The sequence below is a fragment of the Capra hircus genome, chromosome 16 (genome assembly GCF_001704415.2).
Source record: "Capra hircus breed San Clemente chromosome 16, ASM170441v1, whole genome shotgun sequence".
Taxonomy (NCBI): domain Eukaryota; kingdom Metazoa; phylum Chordata; class Mammalia; order Artiodactyla; family Bovidae; genus Capra; species Capra hircus.
In genome coordinates, this window is record NC_030823.1 from 24,551,405 (window position 1) to 24,570,955 (window position 19,551).

A 19,551-nucleotide genomic window follows, 5' to 3' on the forward strand; every position below is an offset into this window, starting at 1 on the left:
GGGTCAGGAAAAGCCCCTGGAGAAGGAAATGGTAACCCATTCCAGTATTCTTGCCTGGGAAATCCCATGGACAGAAGAGGGTGGTGGGCTACAGTCTATAGCGTCACAGAGTCAGACACAACTGAGAGATTAATACTTTTGCTTTCAAGCTTAGTGAGGAAATAACAGCAGAAAACAGGACTTTGAGTATATGATCACACACATAAGCCAATGGGGGAAATGTGTGGTTTGCCATCTGAATACTGAACTTGCTCTGAAGTTAGGGAGCCTTCAAGGAACTCAAATACTAGTTATCTGAACAGTAAATGTACCTGAGCCAAGACAGTTTTGAAGCAGCACTACGGTTCTAACAGTTACTACAACGTGTTATAAAACTCACTCATATTCCGGGAAAGTTGTTCTTGGCATCTGAGCGAAGCTTCCCCATTGGGCTTCCTATGTAACACTCAGACACTATTTCTCCACTGTCCAGCCATCCACTGCTACAGCCTGGTCTCTGGGAGAAAGGAGAGGGACACAGGAGTTCTAGAGCATGTCTTTGACTGCTGTGCCAGGCAAACAAGTGGACCAACAGAGCTGGAGTCCTTTAAAGTTAGGCCAGTGCCAGCTGAAAACAAGCAGACCTTCTACGCTCTCTGACCCACATGTCCTTTAGAGTCAGAGGTCCCTCTCTACCAGAGGTCACGTAACCCCACACTGCCATGTCTCATTACCAAAAGAGAAAGGGGAGGAGTCCTTTTATAAATTCTTCTGTTTCCTCAACAGAACTGATCACCAATATATTCTTCATGGTGGATCTAAACCTAACGTGGATCACTGCATTGCAGGCAGACGCTTTAACCTCTGAGCCCCCAGGGAGGCCCTAATTAACATCTAAAAGAACACAAGTTCATTTAATAGTCCCACAAGTTATGTTTTATTACACAATTGTCAGAGGCAAATTAGCTGCAAACTGCAATAACTGTTGTAGCGCTATATTCTCAGATTAAACAAATATATTTTTATTTGAAGATTATTCCTTAATGTTACATTTAACAGTACAAAAGGGAAAAATGTATTTACAAAGAACAAATGAGACTCTTCCTCTAGCTATAACTGATAGTAAAAAAATATATAAAAGAATATACAAATAAACTTTTTGTAGTCAAATAAACTACTTCCTTAAAATACCAAATAAAATACACTTAAAACTATCACTGAATTACTACTCTGTAGCTACTCATCTGAAGTAACTAAAATTCAGTATCAGAGTCCTCAATTTACAATGCTGTATTTTTTCACTGATTTCTTCATCTGCTTCATTTTCTTCTTTAACACTTGATGATCTTGCTTTGAAATATACCGAAAATATTTACAACCTAAAAAAAAAAAAGGCAAAATAAACAAAAAGTTTTAACACTTATCAAATTCTTCAAGTGTTTTTCTACATTGTAAAAATTCTGCTTCAACTCTGGCACACTGATGATTATATAAACAGATGGATTTGTATTACCTATGCACATATGTCTAAGCTCATTCTCAGCACTGTCACCAGTGAAATGGACTGCCTCCTGCCTACAAAAATACTTTTGATCCATCATGATTAAAACTTACTTCAGCTTGTTTTCTACCTTCCCTCCCAAACCTTAGTTAAGGTGATACGCATATTATACTGTGCTCTGCTTAGTTGTTCAGTCTTGTCCAACTCCTTGCGAACCCACAGACTGCAGCCTGCCAGGCTCCTCTGTCCATGAGGATTCTCCAGGCAAGAATACTGGAGTGGGTTGCCATGCCCTCCTCCAGGGGACCTTCCCAACCCAGGGATCGAACTCAGGTCTCCCAACATTGCAGGTAGATTCTTTACCATCTGAGCCACCAGGGAAGCCCAAGAATACCAGTGTGGGTAGCCTATCCCTTCTCCAGGGGAACTTCCCAAACCAGAAATTGAACCAGGGTCTCCTACATTGCAGGAGCTACCAGGGAAGCCCATGTATATCACATTTATGTATTAAATAAGCCTTCTCCAGAAGCAAACTACAATAGCTTCCTTCTCAATGACAACTTGGTGAAACAGTCACAGAGGTATCTGTAACAATTAGAAAGTCCTCTGTAGAAAACCTTGATGTGAAGAATTAGGACAGACAAATTCTAGGTTAGAAGAGATCAAAAATTATCTCTCATTTCCACCATCCAGCAGGCAGCCAGAGGTGATCAAGGAGTTCTGCCAAAGGTGCTCATCAGACCTTCTATCTGCTTTTCATACTCTTACAGTGCTAAGAGGATCACTAGTTAAGTATCTGAGAGAACATGAGTCACATTCCTATAAGAAAAATGTAAGCTGGGTATTATAAGGGATTTCCTATTTAATAAATGAGACCATAAATCACATATAAAAAATTAATATTATTACAGTCTCAGCTTACATCTATTCATCTTTCCTAGAAATTGCTAGGATATATATTGTACCTACAGTAATGAGTTTATTATCTCTGAAAATAGTATGTGAGACTTGCTAATATTTTGTTAGCTGGGAAGCAGTGGTGTATGCAGTGTTAATAATTTGTGCTTCTAAATGTATCTGCCACTTTAGCAAAAACAAAATACAGATTTCTGCTTCCGTCTAGAATACAGAAAGCTGGAAAGAACTTTGCTCCCATTGTAACACAGAAAAAGCCAAATAAACTACAATCTCCTAACTTCAAGCCCACCTGAGCTGAAGTCACATGACAGCCGAGCAGCCTGGACAGCCAGGCGGGAAAGGCCCCTCCAAGGAGAAGTAGGCCTGGTCGCCTTGAGTGGAGCATGGGAGGAAGGGCAGCCCCTACACCCTGCTCCAAGCACAGAGCAAAGGCAGATGACGGCGAGAATTCAAATCCAGGGTGTGATGAGGCTAACCAGACCAAGAACAAAACCCAGCTCAGCTCCCGATAAACTGACTAAACCCCCACACTAACATCCTGAAAAAAGAAGCAGTGAGCCCAATCTCAGGCATTTTATGCCTGATATGCCGGATACTTCAGAGCTTATGCAGCACTTTAACGTGAGCTTTGCATGATGCTTACAATCCTGTAAGCAAATCAGGCACCTGTTACACTGCCCATCTCACACAGAAGGCTCCCAAAGGCTATGGCCTAAGTGATGCAGTGAGTAACGGACAGAATTGGAAAGTTAACCCAGGTCTTCAGATCCCGCTCAAACACAGGTACATTTTGATATCTGTACTAGAAATCTTTATACTCCCAAGTTGGAAATCACAGTCCAAATCACATTTTTGTGTCTTGTCGTCAGTATATTAGGGAGAAATTTTTAAAACTACTCTCGTGTTTATTAACCCCTTTCCTCCCACAAAATCAGCATCTGGTTAATCTTAGTAACCATCTGAAACATTAACTGAGAATACTAATGCTAATTCCAAACTAGCACAAACTATATCTAAACTGACCTGAAGAATCTCTTTAGAGCACTTTAAATTCCCTGGCCACACAGTGCTTACTTGTGGCCACAGTGAGGTTCCTTTCTTCATCTCTGGACAAGATGGACAAGTCTCATTTCAGTACTGGCTACCTTTCCATATTTCAGTGAGAGAAAGCAGGTAAGAGTTTTAACAACCAAGATACTCCCCAAAGAAAATATCAATTTCCCCTTTCAGAAAATTTTTAGGTAAGTTAATAGGAGGTATGTTTTTCTTTTTGTAAGGGAAGAAATGACTCATTGTTACAGGAACAGGGAAGTTAATAGGACATAAAAGTGTCATTTAAAAACGAAATCAATAAAGAATACTTTTCTATTTCTTGTAGACAATCTCAGTCAACTTTCTCTTGTAGCACAGCCAAATGGTTATTGTGAAAACAGCCTGCATCCTTTATCTCAATGGCCCTTAAAAGATACTCAAATCAGAGCATAAAAACCAATGGCAACAGTTTGAAATCACTGTTTCTAATCCATGGAAATTCTCTACCAACAGATCACTGCCCCCCACCCCCCAACTCAAGATTCATTTTTCTATTCATCAGTTATCTCTCCAGCATGAATGTCCACACTGTAGTTTCAAAATCACCTAAAAGCTATGGCTAGATAAAAAGAAAACAAAACATGTACCTTTTCCTAACAATAACCCAGCTACCAAAGCTTTCTCACAAGCCAAGGTTTTATCATCCTTCCAATTGCTTTTTGCCCAAAAGTAGCTGAAGTGAAAGCTTGGCCACCAGCTTTTCCTGGAGTTCCACTCTTCTTGAACCCAGGCAAGACGACTCCTGGAAAAGAAAAATGTCAAAAGCGAAGGTCAGTGATGGAAACAGACCTATATGGTCAGAGTGTGAACTTCAGTCGGGCCCATGGAAAGAAGACAAACCAGATGTTCTGAAACTAGCTTCTGGGTACAGCCATGGCACAGAACATACAGGAAAGCAAATCCTTTGGAGACTTCTTTGATCTCCATGTCCCATTTTCCATCAATGAAATAGCCAGTTCAGCACAGCACCGTGGTTACCAGCATAGACTCTGAGGTCAAAGTCTCAGATTCAAATCCTGCATCTTCCATTTATTATCTATGTGATCCTATGCAAGTTGCTTAACCTCCCTGAGCCTCAGGGTCCTTGGGTACACTAATGGCACCCATCTCACAGCCTTGTTATTAGGATTAAACTGGTCCATAATGTGGCAGGTGTCATAGAAAACTCTTTGCCTGCTGTCCAATACAAAGTCAAGTTTCAATAAATGTTAGCTATTATTCTTCATTACTTTAAAAGTTCCTTTAAATTTTATAGGCTACAAGGAATTACTATCCAAACTGAGATGCCATTGTTATATATCTACATGAACACATGGGTTTGACAGCTAAACAAAGACAATGCTAAGTGTTCATCAACAATTTGAGCAAAGACTTATTTAGCACCTATTTGTCCTTGTGGCAAAACTTCTCTGCCTTCAAGAACCTTATGGTTAGCAGGGGTTTAGAATGAGATTTAGAAAGTGGCTTACAGTGAGCACACCAACATATCACACCAAAAACACTTCATGATCAGGACTATTCTATCTCTAAGGTCAAGTCAGGTCTGAAGCCTGAAGCAAGTTCCCACTGATGATTAATTTCCTGATAAACTAAAATGGATATAATAACTCAATGAAACTTTCATTTCGTGATATCCTTTATTTTCATGCACAAGGTAAAAATGACAAGGGACACTTCTTTTCTTATATTTGAAACGTGGCATTGATGATTACTAGGATCAGAGGTATAGTTTCAGATACTCAGCTCACAAGGGACTCCATAAATATCTGTTGAGTGAATAACCAAGATGATTTCAAAAGGTCCTAAAAAAAATCCACTGAAAATAGCTGGGAGAAAAGCTGCTTTTTATGTGATCTTACAAGCAGCTGACACAAATTACAAAAAGTTTTACAAAGAATCTCGTCAAGAGTGGAAGTAACCCCTTTCAATCTTTATTTTCGGTAAGAAAGTACACAATTATCCCTTAGCAGAGTAGTGATAACTGACAGTATTTATTTTAATAGCACAAAAAATCTTGATAGAATTTTTTATGTTTTACTTGTGATTTCCTATTTCCTGTCTTCTGATATATTCAGAAGAAAACAGCTAAAAACACAGTTTAAGAAATCTAAAACAATAAACAAAGAACTTTAAAAATTGACAGCTATTAGCTAAAATTTTATAAAGTATTATTTATGCTGATCTAGTAATAAACACTGTGTGTTTCTTACTTACCCCATTAGAGTCTGTTTGAGATATTTTGCCAGGTATTTCCAAGCAGTTATATTTTTAGTGCATCCGGCAAAATCTAAAATTCCAAATAACACCTCCAATCCCAGTTTATGGTGTTCTTCCTTGTCTGTGATGTTCAAAACAATTAATAGTTTACAGAAAGCACTGAAGAGCACAAAGCTAAAAGATTACATTCCATCGACAAAGTATCACTGAAGCATAAGCCTTAAAGTTTAACAGTTTAAAACAATTCACATGATCACATTATGATCAACATACACTCCTGTGATGAATCTGAAAAATTCAATACTTAGTCCATGCTAGTGAAAGCAGGCATGGTGAGTCTGACCTCTGTATGGGTTTATACTACTCAGAATGTTATTTAAAGTACCTACCCTACTGAGGCATTTCATACATATTCTTTTCTATTAGGAGAGGGACAGAGGCAGTCCCAGTACCGATTGGACTTAAGCACATTTCCTCCTATGAAGAAATGTTCTTTCCTATACTGAGCTGAATAACAGTAAAGATTAAAATGAGCTGAATTACACAAATAGAAGCCGTTTTTCTTTTGCAACCATTGCATAATACTCTACAGCACAGGTCAGCAAACTTTTTCTGTAAAGGGCCAGACACTAAACATTTAAGTTTTGCAAGCCTTACAGGTTGTCATAACTATGCAACTCTACTGTTGTAGGGCAAACGCAGCCACAGGTGATATGTAAATAAATGGGCATGGCTGTGCTACAGCAGAACTTGATTTATAAAAACAGGCAAGAGTTGGATTGGGCCCACAGCCACAGATGGCTGAGCCCTACTCTACAGTTTGTCTGCACAAAGAGATAGAAAATAAGAACTACTTACCTGATTTTCGCAGTAACCTATGGAATTCTAACATCAGCTTATGAGATGGTACAATCTGATACAAAATCTGGGAGAAAGAATAATATTGTAATTGTTACCCATTCTAAAGGCATTAGTATACTTTCAGATAAAATTCTTAGACTAATATGCTCTCAGAAAATGAATCAAGGATTTAAAAGATAGTTTGCTTTTATCCAGTTTTAATTTTGGTATAAAAATGTATTCCATGAAAAGATATTTAAAACAAAAAGTCCCTGCTAAAAACAAGATAGCTGGTTGGGTGGGTGGGAAGTGTGGATAAACAAAGACTTTTTCTTTTCTCCATATTTATACTGTTGACCACATTTAAAAAGTTTACTTTCTTTTCAGCACCCAGGACTGAGGAGAAAATAGAGAAAAAGAATATCATACAGATAAGATATTTAATATTTACTGATCACAAAAGATCACAAAATATATAAAACAAAAAAGCAAAGCTAGTTATTTTGGAAGATTGTGTAAGGAACACACTATAGAGTATTCAAAAGTCAAGCAGCTCTCCTGGTGGTCCAGCGGTTAAGAAATATGCCAATGCCAGGAACACAGGTTCGATCCCTGGTCTGGGAAGATTTCACATGCTGTGGAGCAGCTAAGCCCATGCACCGTAACTACTGAGCCTGCACTCAAAGAGTGCAGTACTGAAGCCAATGTCCCTAGACCCCACACTCCATGAGAGCAGCTCCTACTCGCTGCAGCTAGATAAAGCCCACACAGAGCAACAAAGACCCAGCACAGCCAAAAAATAAATTCATTAATTAAAAAAAAAAAAGCAACGCAGAACTTTCCAACCAGGGTGACAGAGGGTTTCTGTAATACTGATCCTCTCCCCTCAGTCTCACTTGGGCAGAGGATGGGGGAATAGTAGTTGATGAGAGGAGGATCTGCCTGAAGCCCACAGCCTCCTGTCTTTATCTCAGTGTATCATCCATACACTGTCATTTTCTCTGGATGCTAAAACATGAAAATTGGAAAGTGGTGACCTAAGAAATGTCTTAAAAGTATTTAATTCCCAACCCTGTTCAAGCACTGACCTAAGAATCCCCTACCTTAAGCACACTTATCAGTTTCTCTCTTGGTGCCTTCTCTCTCTTTAGAAAGTTGTATAAGTAGACATGAGCGTTTGGATTTGATGGGAATTTTTCATCATAGGCATAATTGTTAAGCACCTCTCGGGCGCCATCTTGATCCCCGTAGAATTCCAGCATCTATATAAAATAAGTGATGATATCTTCGGTAAATTCTGTAAGATACCTTTATGAAACATCATGTACAACTTTACTGATGAGCACAAAATATCATACAACTGAAAAATAGCATTCATTGTACAGGGAACAATAGTGATGCCAGTTTTTGCTTCCATCAGTGTATGTTACAACCTCCGTGGAATAGAGAAGATCATATCAAAGGCCTACACAGTTTCCCAATTTTCCTTGTCATATTTTGTTACTGAAAAATATAGCAACTTCAACATTACAACTGTTCCTGTGAGAAATAAAGGCTTCAAAGTAGGGCAAACTAAGGACCAAAAAAAGACCACATGATGCCACTAACCTCAGTGCCCTACATACTCCAGCCACATAAGGAGAGCATAGGAATTATAACTCCTCTCCTTTACTTCTTTCCCATCCTGACACAGGAGTTTCCAGATTCACAGTTTCAGAGACTATCTTCTGACAATGTAATTCTCACTTTAGCACTAATGAAACTTTCAAAAAGCAAAGTATTTTAATGATGTATTCCCAGTCCTCTGTCCTTTCGCAATAACTCTGAGATAACAGGATGTCCTTAAGAACTTCTAAGAGCCATTCTTCATGTCACATATTGTGACCTAGTTTCAGATTTTTGTCCCCTTCCCTTCTTGATCCCACCATATCATAAAAAGATCTTTCTGCTTTTCTTTTAAGCTCAACCAGAACAATACAGAATTGACATTTACATCTACTATGCTATTTATTTATAAATAAATAAACCATCACCCTCGCACCATCCATGAGTCCTACATCCTTGGGTTTTGCATCTTAGGGTTCAACCAACCACAGACTGAAAATATTCGGAAAAAGAAAATTTCCAGAAAGTTCCAGAGTGTAAAACTTGAATGTGCCGCACAGAGGCAACTACTTACACAGCACTCACATTGTGTTAAGTATTAAGAGTAACCTAGAGATGATTTAAAGTGTACAAGAGGATGTGAGTAGGTTACATACAAATACTACACCATTTTATATAAGGGATTTCAGTGTCCAAGGATACTAAGGGGTGACTGCATTTGGCCATGACAGGTTATCCAGTGGTGAAAATAAACATAGTAACAGTTACTGTATAGTAGGAAAATAAGGAAAAGTTATTCAGACCGAAAAAGGGCATCCTACTGTTTAAAAAACAATTTTCTCCATTATTTGTCTTCTGATGGATAAAGATTAAGCTTAAAATGAAACTAATAAAAACTTATGAAAAGTCTACTTACCTCTATATAACTCTTCACAAAAGGGTCCCAAACTCCAGGAATTTTAATCAATGTGCAAAGGTTTATAGATGTCTTCCAGCTGCGGTTAAGCATATTCTGGGATGCTGTGTTGTAAGCATAATCATCTTTATCTGCCCAAAGACAAAAGATTTTTTAAAGTAGTCAGTACTGGAGACTCACGCAGAATCAGTAATTGATAAACTACACATAAGAAAAGCTCAGACTGTAAAGGCTTCATTGGTGAATTCTGAAAAAGAGTACTAATTCAAAGAAGAGTAGTAATTCTTTACAAACTATCCCCCCAAAAACGACAGAGAGAACACTTCCCAACTTATCTACGAGATCAGTATTACTCTAAGACCAAAATCAAACAATAACAACACAAGAAAATTACAGACCAACATCTCTTATATAGATGCACAAATTCTTAACAAAATACTAGCAAACTGAATCTAGCAACACAAAAAGTGGGATTTATTCCAGGAATGCAAGGTTGTTTAGCATTTGAAATAAATTAATACAATATTCCAAATCAACAGAATAATGACAAAAACCTCATAATCATCCCTACTGTTGTGAAAAAAGCATTTGATAAAATTCAATAACTTTTCATGATAAAAACACTGGATATCTAGGAATAGAAGGAATTTCTTCAATCTGATAAACAGCATCTTGTGAAAAACTCACAAGTAATATCAGAATTCATGGTGAAAGGCTGCATGCAAGGAAGAATTCCTCTCCTGCCACTTCTGTTCAACACTCTCATGGAGGTTCTGGCCAGGCAATTGAGCAAGAAAATGATATAAACAATGTTCAGATTAGAAAGGAAGAATTAAAACTATCTCTACTTGAAGATGACACGATCTTCTACATAGAAAATCCTAAGAATCCACTAAAAATTTATTAGAATTAATGAGTTCATAGTTGTATAATATAAAATCAACATACAAAAATCAACAAATCATCCAAAAATGAAATCAGGAAAAGAATGCCATTTACAATAGCACAATAGCATCAAAAACAAGAAACAACTTAGCTATAAGTTTTACAAAAGAGATACAAAATCACATCTGAAAAGTATTGTTCAAGGAAATTAAAAACGACTTAAGTAAATGGAAACACATCCCATGTTCAAAGGTTAGAAGACTTATTAAATTAACTTATAGTTTTAATGTAAGTTCTATCAAAATCCCACCTCGGTTTTTTTTTTTTTTGCTTAAATTGGCATGCTATTCCTATAATTCATATGGAAATGCAAAAGACCAAGAAAAGCCAAAATAATATTTTTTTAAAATTTGGAGGATTCACAGTGTGGCCTCAAAAGTCACTACGAAACTCCAGTAACTAAAACTGTGTGCTATAGGCATTTGTGTGTATATATATATATATGGGCTTCCAGGGTGGCTCAGCAGTAAAATAATCCATCTGCCAGTGCAAGAGACATGGATTTGATTTTGCTAGGAAGACTGCCCTAGAGAAGGAAATGGCAACCCATTCCAGTACTCTGGCCTGGGAAATACCATGGACAGAGAAGCCTGGTGGGCTATAGACCATGGGGTCGCAAAGAGCTGGCTATGACTTAGCAACTAAACAACAAGAATGGACATATACAGATCAATGGAAGAGAATTTACAGTCATAAATAAAACTTCATATATGAGTAAGTGATTTTTGATACGAGTACCAAGACAATTCAGTGGGAAAATAATAGTCTTTTTAATAAATGTGCTGGAACAACTGAATATCCACATGTATAATGACAAAGTTGAACCTCTATCTACCTCACACGACATACAAAAATTAACTCAAAATGAATCAAAAAACCAAAATGCAGGAGTAAAACTACACACCTCTTAGAAGAAAACATTAGTCTAAATCTTTGTGACCCAGGAGTAGGCAATGGTTTCTTGGATGTGATACCAAAAGCATAAGCAACAAAAGAAAAAGCAGATAAACTAAACTTCATCAAAATTATAATATTTCGTGACTCAAAAACACCATTAAGAAAGTGAAAACGGTAACCCACACAATAAAACATTTCCAAATCCTGCAGCTATCTGATAAAGGACTTGGACCTAGAATATATAAAGATTTAAAACTCAATAATTTTAAAAAAGTACTTCAATTAAAAAGCTCCCAGGAGAAAAAATCTGAATGCAAATTTCTCCAAACAAGACACATGAATGGCCCAAAAGCACATGAAAAGATGCTTAACATTATTAGCCTCTAAGGAAACGCAAATCAAAACCACAATACACTACCTCACATCCACTGGGACAGTCTTATCAAAGACAGATAATGGCAAGTGTTGGGAAGGACTCGAAGAAATCAGTATCCTTCACATACACTGCTGGTGAGAATGGAAAATGACACAGCTACTTTGGAAAACAGTATGGAGGTCCCTCAAAAGTTCACAGCAATATTATTCAAAATTGCCAAAAAGTGGAAACAACCCAAATGTCCACCAACTGATAATGGATACTTAAGTGTGGTATATCCATACAATGGAATATAAATAAATAAAAAGGAATTAAGTGCCATTACATGCTACAACGTGGGTGAACCTTTAAAAACATTAGGCTAAGTGAAAGAAGTCAGTAACAAAAGACCACGTATTTCAGGACTACACTTGTATGAACTATGCAGAATAGATCTCCAGAAACAGAAAGCAGATTGCTAGGTTGCCTAGCAATGCAGGAACTGGGGAAGAGTCAGAGGGACTGCTAATAGGTACAGGCTTTCTTTTTGGGGTGACAGAACTGTTCTAAAATTGATGATGGTAATGGATGAACAGCTGTGAATATATTACAAAACACTGAATTTATTATACTCTAAGTGAGATCAAATTGCCAACGTATGCTGGAACATAGAAAAAGCAAGGGAATTCCATAAAACATCTACTTCTGCTTCATTGACTATGCTAAAGCCTTTGTGTGGATCACAACAAACTGTGGAATATTCTCAGTGAGATGGGAATACCAGACTACCTGACCTGCCCCCTGAGAAATCTGTATGCAGGACAAGAAGCAACAGTTAGAACTGCATGGAACAATGAAAGTGAAAAGTGAAAGTGAAGTCCCTCAGTCGTGTCCGCTCTTTGCGACCCCGTGGACTGTAGCCTACCAGGCTCCTCCATCCATGGGATTCTCCAGGCAAGAATACTGGAGTGGGTTGCCATTTCCTTCTCCAGGGGATCTTACCGATTCAGGGATCGAACCTGGGTCTCCCGCATTGCAGGCAGACGCTTTAACCTCTCAGCCTGGTTCAAAACTGAGAAAGGAGTGTATCCAGGCTGTATATTGTCACCCTGCTTATTTAACTTATAAGCAGAGCACATCATGCAAAATGCTGGGTTGAATTAATCACAAGCCGGAATCAAGATTGTCGGGAGAAATATCAACAACCTCAGATATGCAGATGACACCACTTTAATGGCAGAAAGTGAAGGAACTAAAGAGCCTCTTGATGAAGGTGAAAGAGGAGAATGAAAAAGCTGGCTTAAGACTCAACATTCAAAACACAAAGATTATGGCATCCAGCCCTATCACTTCACGGCAAAAAGATGGAGAAATTGTAGAAACAGTGTCAAATTTCATTTTCTTGGGCTCCAAAACCAATGTGGATGGTGACTGCATGCCATGAAATTAGAAGACACTTGCTCCTTGAAAGAATAGCTATGACAAACCTAGACAGTGTATTAAAAAGCAGAGACATCACTTTGCCAACAAAGGCCCATATGGTCATGGTCAAAGCCATGGTTTTTCCAGAAGTCATGTATGGATGTGAGAGTCGCACCATAAAGAAGGCTGAGTGCCAAAGAACTGATGCTTTCGAACTGTGGTGCTGGAGAAGACTCTTTAGAGTCCCTTGGACAGCAAGGAGATCAAACCAGGCAGTCCTAAAGGAAATCAACCTTGAATGTTCATTGGAAGGACTGAAGTGCTTTAGCTGAAGCTCCAATCCTTTGGCCATCTGATGTAAAGAGCTGACTCATTGGAAAAGACCCTGATGCTGGAAAAAACTGAGGGCAAGAGGAGAAGGGGATGACAGAGGATGAGATGACTGTATGGCATCACTGACTCAATGGACATGAGTTTGAGCAAACTCAAGGAGATAGTGAAGGACAGGGAAGTCTAGCTTTCTGTAGTCCATGGGGTTGCAAAGAGTTGGATAGGACTTAGTGACTGAACAACAATGACAACAAGTGGGTGAACCATATCAAGAATCATATCTCAATTCTCAATAAAGCTGTTATTTAAAAAAAAGAGAGACTACCATACCACACAATAAATTGGGTGACATGAAAACTCCTGATAATAATAAATGATGAGGAGACAACAGACAAAAGAAAACTCAAAACCGACTACTAATGGGATATAAATTAGTAACCACTTTGGAAAGACTTTAGCCTATTATATAGCACAGTGGAAGATACACATGCTTAGTGACAATTCTACTCTGAGAAACACATGCATATGTGTACCACTATCCGTGCCCCAGAATTTCAAAGCAGCGTTAATTATAATATCTCCAAACTATTAACATCCTAAATAGCAATCAATATAGAGAAGGAATAAATTGCAAGAATATGATACAATATATTGTTGTGAAACAACAACAAAAATGAACAAACTAGAGCTAATTCAACCATACAATCACATGTTAAACGTTGAACAAAATATGCAAGGTCCCCCAAAATACGTACAGTGTGGATCCAAAGAGGACACTGAAATTAAGGCAAAACTAAACTACACCGTTAAAGAAAGGCAGATCCCTGAGTAAATATAAGTTGGGCGTGAATTTACCATGGAAGGGGGTTCCCAGCTACCAAGTGCATCAAAGCCAACCAGCACAGGCCACGGCAGAAAGGAAAAACCCCAAGGCAACTCTGAGCACACGTTCATGTGTTACATTTCTTAAGTCTGGTTATATAAAACCAGTCCTGGTTGTTTTTTTTTCCCCCATTAAATAGCCATGTGAGGTTAAAGACCATCTAAAGAGCTCCACATTTTATCCCATCTTTATCTCTTGTTGCTCTAGAAGAGTGTCAGCTGCAGAAGGTACTGAATTATCTAACCATGAAAGTGATGGTATAAATCCATGTTCCAGCTGATCTAATCATCACGTGTATGCCTGAGTTCTACCTAAGTGTGTGAGAAGAAAAGGAAATAATGATTTTAAAACTTACCTAAATCAGTATCAGCGAGCCTTCTTAAAAAGAACATTACAGTGGGCATTTCAGCAAGGTTTGTTGTTGTGCTGTGTTACTCGTTCAGTACTGCCCAACTCTTTGTGACCCAATGGACTGTAGACCACCAGGCTTCTCTGTCCATGGGAGTCTCCAGGCAAGAATACTGGAGAGGGTTGCCATTTCCTTCTCCAGGTGATCTTACCAACCCAGGGACTGAATCCGGGTCTCCCGCATTGCAGGATTCTTTACTGTCTGAGCCACCAGGGAAATCCTTCAGCAAGGTTAACGAAAGAAATACAGATATGTGACCTCAAAAGATTGATGAGTCTAGACAAGGAGACACAACACAAAACACACATGAAAAACATTTAGAATGATTAAAAAAGCAAAAGGTGAAGAGTCGATTGATACAGGCTGAACATGCAGCTGGTATGTTGGGTTTAAAGTGAAAGGAGGAGAGGTCTAACGAGTCCTGAAGACAGATGGCATACTGGAGCAGGAGGATGCACAAGAGGCCTCGCAGGGTTATCATGATGAAGACAGTATTTCAGAAGTGTCTTGGGGGTGGTTAAAGACAGGAAACAGGAAGGGAATTTGCGATTGGTGAACCCACCCACCCAGAGACCAGGGAAATACTACTATCAATTAAGGATATTGAAATATAGTTTAACATAAATGAAGTGATAAATGTCAGAATTGGGATTTGGATGAAGGAGGTGAAAACAGAAAAAGGTTAATCCTAGAGAAGTTATGGAGAAAAACTATATGAGGGTAAAAAGGTGCAGAGAATCATACAGCTTCAAAAAACACAAATTTAGGGACGGGAGAGGACAACATCACCACTGCAAGTGAGAGAAAGAGAAGGCAGTTGGAGGAGGACACATAGTTTTGGGGGTGATCAGTGAGTCAAGAAAATTGTCTGTGATGACTTTTGTACAGAAATGAAACAACTTTATCTTGCCCTATTCTTTGAACATCTTTTCCTAAGAAACAACATTACAAAACAAACTAAACTCCACTGTAAACACACAGGAAGAAATGCTGCTTCTATGCGATAATGCCCATGGATGAAAATTTGCAACCTTTCTTGGAAATCACATTTCTAAGAAATGAATGAATCCAGGACTATCCCTGGTGGCACAGTGGATAAGAATTCACCTTCCAATGAAGGGGACACGGGTTCTTAGTCCCCTCGGACCCTGGTCCAAGAAGATTTCACATGCTGTAGTGCTTAGCCCATGTGCCACAACTACTGAGCCCATGCTCTAGAGTCCACGAGCCACAACTACCAACCAGAGCACCACAAGCACTGAAGCCCACACACCCTAGATTCCAGGCTCTGCAATGAGAAGCCACTGCAATGAGAAGCCCATGCAACGCAATGAAGAGTAGCCCCTGCCTGCTAAACTACAGAAAGCCTGCTCACAGCAATGAAGACCCAGTGCAACCATAAATAAAAATAAATCTTAAAAAAGCAACAAATCTAAAATGGTCATGAACTTAACCTATGAATTACCTAATTTATGTCTGAAAAGTCTTTTGTTTAAATATCAGAAATTTTATAAAGGATGAAGCAGAATTTTACAAGCATAGCAGCCTCTGTTCTGTGTACTATCTGGATAAAGCCAGGCTTGGAAGAAGGGGAATTAGACTACTCCTCAAGATTCCTTCTGTCCCTCTGACAGTCTTACCACTCATCACGCATATTTACTCACCGAGTTGAGACAATTCCATCTTCTTTTTATACCAAGAATAATACTGCAAAAGCCCTTTATAGGCCTGAACAAGGTTGACTAACACTTCCTGGGAAGAAGACTTTTCACCATATCGCCATGTCTCTGCCTGGGTGAGAATTCTGTTCGCATCTTCAAGCAATCCATGATGCAGAAGGTATAATGCATGTTGTAAGGAAATCTGCAACATTAAGAAAAGCCCACTGTTATGCAGGTCATTAGATAACCATTCGTTTAAAAACTCAGTAAATATATGATACACGCTGGGCTAAGACCTTGGGAGAACACAAACAATGGAACATTGTCCCTGTGATCAAAAATTTCAATCTAGCAGAAAGATGCATGAAAAAATTGTTGTTGTTTAGTCACTAAGTCGTGTCCAACTCTTTGCAACCCAATGGACTGTGGCCTGCCAATCTCCTCTGCCCATGGGATTCTCCAGGCAAGAATACTGGAGTGCGTTGCCATTTTCTTCTCCAGGGGATCTTCCCAACCCAGGGATCAAACCTGCATCTCCTGCTTGGCAGGATTCTTTACCACTGAGCCATCAGAGAAGCCCATACATCAACTATATGTCAACTTTTCAATTAAAAATTTAAAAAAGAACAATTACATAAAGAAAGAGCAATACAAATAGGGAGAGCATTAAGGAGGAGAATAATGGGAAATACACTTAATTATATGAACAGTGTCAGAGTTCAAACCTTCCTCTTCAACTGTTGTAATAATTTCTCAACTCGTATCTCCTGTCTTGTTCCCCTACAATCCATCTTCCATGTGACCACCAAAGAAATCTCATTGGTCACCTGTGTAAAATTCTTCAACAGTTCCCACTGCCTACAGAATAAAAATCTCAGCTCTACAGAGACGGCATACAGAACTCAGCTTACTTCCCCTGCTTTCTACCTATGTGATTTTTAGAATAACTAAAGACACATTAGACACAGAGGTATCAGACTCTTCATTATCCCCTACCATGCCAGACGACAATTTCCTCCAGTATGCACAGTGAATACCGGCTAGCTTCTTCAGACTCATCTCCAGCATCACATCCCTTCTTTGCCCATCTCCCCTAACTCATTCAGTCCTAGCCCTTTCCAATTCCAGAGAGCCAACCGTTTTCGACTTTGTCTTCTCACTGTAACTGCTTCTCTACCATGGCAGCCATAACCATTTATTTTATTCACAGACCTGTCTCCCTTTGCTGCAAGAACCATGTCCAGCAGATTGTCTGGGAAACAGCAGCAGGTGTTTTTTTTTAAAGTGTTACTAAAAAATGTCTTTTGTCTATCCTAACTACCACCCTCAGACTCTGGAGTATGAAATAAAGTTCCTCCCAGGTTTCTTTACTTCACTTGAGTAGATTCTATGAACTTAGAAGGAGCTAACCAATAATTTAGTTAAAACTCTACCTTCCCTCCCTAAACGGCTATCTAGTTTCTCCCTGAAAGAAGAGAAGCACACACCACCAGGGCAGGCTAAACCCTTTCTCCAACTGTTCACTGCGAAAGTTCTTCCTTAAGTGGAACCATACGCTGCCTCTGTTTGGTGTCTACTTATAATGTACATGGTCTACCAGAAAATAAGATCCTAAGGGAGAACCTGGCACATAAGAGAAACAAAACTTTTTTCCTAAATTAATGAAACCTGTAAAGAACCCTAAACTAGGGGAAATCTTTTTCCAAAATTAGAAAGCAGTGGGAATATAAAATGCTACTGCCACTACGGAAAACAGTTAAGTGATTCCTAAAAGGGTTAAACATAGAATTATATGTCTATACATACATGTTTTTATAATACACATATATAAGCGCCAACTCATTGGAAAAGACCTTAATGCTGGGAATGATGGAAGGCAAAAGGAGAAGGGGACAACAGAGGATGAGATGGTTAGATGGCATCACTGATTCAATAATGGACGTGAATTTAAGCAAACTCTGGGAGATAGTGCAGGACAGAGGAGCCTGGCGTGCTACAATCTACAGGGTCACAGAGTTGGACAGAACTTAGTGCCTGAACAACAACAACAAATATGTGTATACGTGTGTACATGACATAAAACATGACCTAGCAATTCTACTCAAAGGTATACATCCAAAGAAACTGAAAGCAGAGACTCAAACAGATATCTATATGACAGCATTCACTGAAGTGTTATTCACAATAGCCAAAAGATGGAAACAACCAAACAAGAGATGACAGGATAAGAAAATGTGATAGATACATACAACAGAATACTGTAGTTATACTGAGCCGTAACAAGGGATGAGGTCTGATACACGCCACAACACAGACAAATCTTGAAAACATGATGCTAGGTGAAATGACCAAGACATAAAAGGACACACATTATATGCTTCCACTTATACAAAATACCTAGAATAGCCAAATTTATAGAGACAGAAAGTAGATTAGAGGTTATGAGGGGATGGGAGGAGGAGGGGATGAGGCGTTACTGCTTAATGGGTACAGAGTTTCTATTTGGGGTGATAGAAATTTTGGCAATACTGGTGATGGCTGCACAACAATGGAAACGTAATTAATGCCACTGAATTATACACTTAAAGATGGTTAGAATATCGCACTTTACGTTACATACATTTTGCAACAATTTAAAAATATCTGAAAACTAGGGCAAGTAGAAACAAAACAAGAATAAGAGGGTAAATATTTTACGCCTCACAGGCCTACTGGTCTCAGTTACAACTGCTCAACTCTGCCATTGTCTGGCTAAAAGTAGCTACTGGCAATATGGAAATGAACGGGTGTGGCAATGTTCCAACAAAACTGTATTTAGAGGTACTGGAAAAAATTAAAAAGCAAAGCGTGTAAAAACTTGATTGAGAAAGTGCTTTTAATCAAATATATATCACAGAGAGGGAGATTATCATAACATTTTGGAGGATGTCAATTCTTTTGGATAAAACTTTTATTAAAGGACACTTTAATTTGGATAAAACTCCGCTTAAACATGAGAAACAATGAAACATTTTCACACATAGATCAGAAGAGTTAATACTGTGAAAACGTCTGTACTACTGTGAAAATGTCCACACTACCCATACTACCCAAAGCCATGTATAGATTCAATGTAATGCCTATCAAAATACCAGTGCTATTTTTCACATAAATAGAAAACACAATCTTCAAATCTGGATGCAAAATTTTTATTATTCACATAAAAACCGTGAATAGCCAAAACAATCTTGAGAAAGAACAATGCTGCAGGCATCACACTTTCTTATTTCAATCTATATTACCAAACTATAGCATTCAAAACAGACACATCAGACAAGTGGAACAGAATTGGGAGTCCAGAAATAAACCCATCCATATGTTGTCAACTAATATTTGACAAAGGAGCCAAGAATACTCAAAGGGCAAAGGTTAAACTCTTTAATGAATGAATGATGTTGGGGAAACTATAGATGTTTATTGCAGAAGAATGAAATTGGACCCTTAATTTACATTTTACACTCACAAAAATTAACTCAAAATAGATTAAGGACTTAAAGGTAAGATCTGAAACGAAAGCTCTCAGAAGAAAACAGAAGGGAAAA

The 19,551-nt window shown here is 38.5% G+C and overlaps 1 protein-coding gene across 2 annotated transcripts in view; it reads right to left on the bottom strand.

The window, feature by feature from the left end:
- The window catches only part of TAF1A (TATA-box binding protein associated factor, RNA polymerase I subunit A), a 31,287-nt gene continuing 12,628 nt past the window's right edge, over positions 893 to 19,551 (bottom strand). Inside the window, exons 5-12 of one of the 2 annotated variants that reach the window (XR_001919277.1) lie at positions 15,974 to 16,172; positions 9,069 to 9,199; positions 7,651 to 7,809; positions 6,566 to 6,632; positions 5,705 to 5,828; positions 4,078 to 4,232; positions 3,422 to 3,539; positions 1,272 to 1,358 (exon numbers count right to left, since the gene is read on the bottom strand). Coding sequence is in view for 1 of the 2 variants with exons in the window: in XM_005690492.3 (XP_005690549.3) it covers positions 1,255 to 1,358; positions 4,078 to 4,232; positions 5,705 to 5,828; positions 6,566 to 6,632; positions 7,651 to 7,809; positions 9,069 to 9,199; positions 15,974 to 16,172 (939 nt within the window). In the remaining variant the exon portion in view is untranslated. Of the gene's footprint in view, positions 1,359 to 3,421; positions 3,540 to 4,077; positions 4,233 to 5,704; positions 5,829 to 6,565; positions 6,633 to 7,650; positions 7,810 to 9,068; positions 9,200 to 15,973; positions 16,173 to 19,551 lie in introns of both variants that reach the window. The other variant, XM_005690492.3, reaches the window with a different exon arrangement.